This window comes from Etheostoma cragini, chromosome 19, assembly GCF_013103735.1.
Source record: "Etheostoma cragini isolate CJK2018 chromosome 19, CSU_Ecrag_1.0, whole genome shotgun sequence".
In the NCBI taxonomy this organism is placed as follows: domain Eukaryota; kingdom Metazoa; phylum Chordata; class Actinopteri; order Perciformes; family Percidae; genus Etheostoma; species Etheostoma cragini.
In genome coordinates, this window is record NC_048425.1 from 11,803,137 (window position 1) to 11,807,916 (window position 4,780).

A 4,780-nucleotide genomic window follows, 5' to 3' on the forward strand; every position below is an offset into this window, starting at 1 on the left:
ACTGTCTACTTTATCTTCATCTGTATCTCATTTGATTGTCATCTTCCTTATTGTGTTCCTGCCATTCTGCTCTCTTCATTCTCTCAATCTTTTCATGCATCATCTGGTCTAAGCAACAACAGCAGCCCCTCATAGACTCTCTGTCCACATTTTTTCCTTCATCCCTCTCTTCTCCACCCCTCCTTGGCATGACAGCCTGTCATTAGTTCTGAGCTCACAGACTCATGGCTTTAATTTGGGCCGGCCTGCCTCTTTGTCTCCGGCCGTTTTCTATCTGGTTTCTTCACAAGGCGTGTGTATGTGTGTCTGTGTGTTTCTAGGGGAGAGTTCAGGGGCTGTATAGCATATGTGCATATTAAAAAATATGGAAGAGATAACCATTATGCGAAGTATAGCTGGCAATGACATGTCACTGATTCCTTGGTAACTTGTGTGTGTGTGTGTGTGTGTGTGTGTGTGTGTGTGTGAAGATTTGGTGTGTTGTGTAAATTAGTTCAACAAAATCAATGAAAGAAAATCAATTGTATGTCAATAAAGGTTACTCTAATATCATTGGTGGCTCTCCAGGCCCTCAGCCCAGGCTGTGTACCCATACTGTACAGTCTTGTAGTTTGTGTCTGCATATGTGCATCAGGCAGAGTATGGAAACAAACAACCAAAAGTACATGTACAACATACAGTATGTACAGCCGTCAGTCTAGAATATGATCTGCTGTAGACCAGTTAACAGGCGGTCCAACATTTAGACATAAAGCTGATCTGTGCTTTTAGTTAGTAACAGCATCATTTTGCATTTTAAAGTCTGTTCTCATTGTTTTTTTAAAGGCAAGATAGTTGTGATATTCAACAATTATGATGTGATAAAAGCAAGGCACAATAATAACAATAAACTCTCATTTCTATCTATTTTTATTAATATTCCTGAAATGGAATAGAGTTCAACTTAAACATTGACATGATAGCCACCACCTCCACTCTAGGAATTTGGCAGACTTTGCAAGGCTAAAGAATGGTGAATTGTTAAATGGGACCTCAACAGTGCCTAAATGAGACAAAGCATGCTACACATAAGCAATATTTTCTGTTTTTGTTTTCATGTTAATACTACAATGCTTTTTATGCTTCAGTGACAACGATAGCCATTACCATAAGCATTATGTTTTCGGGTTGTCTGTCCCTCCGTTCGTCTGCCTTTCCTATTCTTGTGAATGTGATCTCTCAGCAACCCCTGGAGATAATCCCTTCTAAAAATTATCAAAACGATGAAGTCATGGAATTTGATATCCAAAAGATCAATTGTCAACTTCCCTGTGTCATAATATTCTTCAAAAACACTTTTCTGGCCATTATTCAACGCCATAACACTGGAACAGAAGGGGAGACATTTGGTCGGATACTGAATTTGTGACAGTAATCTTGAAACTGGTGACTGTTTAGATCTTTTGTGCTGGTGGGTTGAAGATGAGTGTGAAGCATCCATGTTTTGACAAAAAAAATGTATTTTTCTTTTGTGTTCATTTATTAAATTGCTTCAAAGTCTTCACTACATATATGAGTCTGGACAGACTTGAATGTAAACTGCAACTGGGCTGGTTGCTTTCAACAACATATCAGTTCATTATTAGCTACTTGAAAATGTAATCGGTTCATTAAGGGATTAAATAAGTAATTATTGACCGTTGTTTTATGTACTATATAATAAATTAGATACTGTTGATATAACTAATTGTAACATGTCGTCCCCCAGCATCTTGCATCATGACTCTCATATAGTGGATTCTTTTTAGATTTTAGATTATTTTTTGTGGTTCTTTACAAATTATGTTAATATAAAATCAAAGAAATATTGACCAAAAGTTGTCATATTAGAATTTAAGCATAACTATGTCCACACCTCACTTGAGAATTTCCACACAGTTCTTTACCACCACACCTGCATTATGAATAACAACACGTGAACGCGTGAAATGAGTGTAGATTTTCCTCTCTCTCTCACACACACACTCTCTCTGCATCACTCTCTCTCTGTCCGATAGGCGTACCCTTCACTGAAGCCCCTGGCAGCATGGACCAGGGATCTTTGCCAGCGAGTCAATCACTTCGCACGCTGGGCAGAGACAGCAGAGCCCCCCACCTTGTTCTGGCTCTCCAGCTTCACCTTTCCCAACGGTTTTCTTACCGCTGTGCTGCAGTCCTCTGCTCGACAGCACAACGTGAGAATTCACACACCCACATATGCATAACAACAGTTACACTACGTTAGGAAATACTGCTTCTATTGTTGAGTTTGTGATTAATGGCCATATCTTTTGAAAGGATCTCATAAGCCAAACCAGTTTAACTGTTTTATTCTACAGCTGAAGATTAAGCAGTAAAAATGGGACAAAATCAGAACTACTAGATGTTCAGATAACATTCAATTATGTTCTATTTAAATTTCCCAGATCACATTATACACACATAAAAACACCTTGGGAAACGCACGTCTTTCAGATCTAAGTGATTAATGACTGTTAATTTAAATTAACAATACAGCTCTACAGTACATGAAATTAATAGAAATGTTCTTGTTTGACTTTTGGACCTGCAACAATAACAATATGTTGTCCATCTAACAGTTAACATGGTGTGAAACTGTCCTTGCAGATATCCGTGGACACACTGTCTTGGGAGTTCATAGTGTGCACTGTAGATGACAGCAACCTGCTTTACCCCCCCAAGGTGACTCCCTATTCAAACGTTTCTATTTACATAAAGATTTCCATAAACTTACCATCTGACTTCTTTTTCTGAGCCATTAGCTTTCAGCTGTCATCGGCACTTTCCATCACATTTTTCATTTCTACTCAAACATTGTTTTTTCCTGAAAAAGTATTTACATTCTCTTCCCATCCTCAATTTTAATTCTTTTACAGCCCTTTAATAACTCAGGTTTTGACATTAGTGGAGATTTTTTAATTTGTCTTGATGGTCTCACTTCAGAACTACGTCATCGTAGCTCTTTATTTCTCACTCACTTCATCTTATTTCACTCTCTTCTCTGTATCCAGTCCTCTATGCCTCCTCTCACTTCTCTCCTTTTTCTCCACTTTACCCTCCTATGCTACTCCAGAACCAGTGTACACTTCCATCTCTTCCTGTCTTTTGTGCTGCTTCCCTCTTGCTTCTTTTTAGCTCTCTGACTCTATTTCCTTCTGTAAAATCTGATCTTTCTTTTTTTGCCTCTTTTCTTATTGTGTTTTGTCTCTCTTCCTCACCTTTCTGACCCTCTTCTCCACATCATATTTCCTATCGGCAGTTTCTGCCCTTTCTCTTCCCTCACCCTCTTTGCCTCTTCCATCTCTCCTCCTTCCTTCTTTTCTCCTGCAACCTTCCCTTTCCCTTCTTTTCACCCCTCCCTCTTCTTTCCTTTCTGAGTTTCATTAACTAATTGGCCTTGTTGTTTGTCATAAACTATTATTTTCAAAGCTGTATGCAAAATATCACCTCCAAACAAGTGTTTGTATATCTCGCCTTACCCTTCTTTGATTGCCTCCCTCCTTTTTCTTCCTTGTTTCCCTGCACATTCCCTCTCCTCCCTGCCTCTCCCCCTTACAGGATGGAGTATTTGTCCGAGGTTTGTACTTGGAGGGAGCTGGTTGGGACAAGAGGAACTCATGTCTGGTGGAAGCTGAACCTATGCAGATGGTCTGTCCCATGCCCACCATCCACTTCAAACCTGTTGAAAACCGCAAGAAGGCAGCCAAGAGTGAGTTGTTTGGGACTTTTTTGACAAGGATTTCCTTACTCCATCCCAATGTCTTCAAATCTTCCTTTCTTTTTGTGTTTTATTTTATTTTGAATGATTATCATGATCATCATTGATTTGTTTTTTTTCATCTGTTTGTATGTACATGGTTTGTGATGTTATGTAATGCCCTTTAGTTTTACTGTCTCAAATACCGTCTCTCTCTCTCTGTGTGTGTGTGTGTGTGTGTAGGTATGTACCTGTGTCCATGTTACTACTTCCCGGTGCGTTCAGGTGGGGCAGGCCGGCCATCTTTTGTGGTTGGTGTAGAACTTAAATCTGGAGCTATGACCCCGGATTACTGGATCAAGAGAGGGACTGCTCTTCTCTTGAGCCTGGACAACTAAAGGCCTTAAACACACACACTCACACATTGACTCTGACACTTTTCTATTGCTGTTTATGTTAATTGTTTTAGCTGTTTATTACTTTATATTCTTCTTTTTAACAGAATTTTATTTTATTCATAGTCGTGATCGCAAATTTTGGGACAAAAGGCTCCATTAGTCAGCAAATGTATTGCATTCTCACCCGGGCTTTCACAATAAATGGACGAGACATTCTTTGAGCCTTTGAAGTTGGTCTCACACAATTCTTGTTAGGTTTCTTTCTCTTCTCTCTCTTTCTTTTTTCCTTTCTTGGCTGTTAGCCTCTTCACAGACCTGCATCAGTCTTTCCATGCTGACCCCTTTTTACTCTGCTCAAACATAGACATATTACACACTGACACCTACACACATACACAGGAGATAGTCTACTGTGAAGTTTTGTTTTACTGGAAACTTGCTTCAATGCAACATCGGGATCAAGTGACTGTCTGGTCATGTAAGTGTCTGTTGTGCTCATTGAATGTCTTGGTAATCTAATAAGCTGTTATGCATTGTGTGAAGACTGCCATGGGCTGTAAAAAAAAAAAAGAAAAAAGAAACAAAAGTGCTTAATTACATAATTAAAAAATGAGCGCTTCAGATTTGGAATACATTGACTTTTCAA

At 39.1% G+C, this 4,780-nt stretch overlaps 1 protein-coding gene across 1 annotated transcript in view; it reads left to right on the plus strand.

Moving 5' to 3' along the window:
* dnah2 (dynein, axonemal, heavy chain 2) overlaps positions 1-4,376 on the plus strand; it is a 65,367-nt gene extending 60,991 nt beyond the window's left edge. Inside the window, 4 exon segments of the mRNA XM_034857377.1 lie at positions 2,037-2,213; positions 2,647-2,721; positions 3,598-3,748; positions 3,980-4,376. Of these exon segments, the coding sequence (XP_034713268.1) occupies positions 2,037-2,213; positions 2,647-2,721; positions 3,598-3,748; positions 3,980-4,134 (558 nt within the window). The 3' untranslated portion in view covers positions 4,135-4,376.
* Positions 4,377-4,780: the final 404 nt, after the last annotated feature.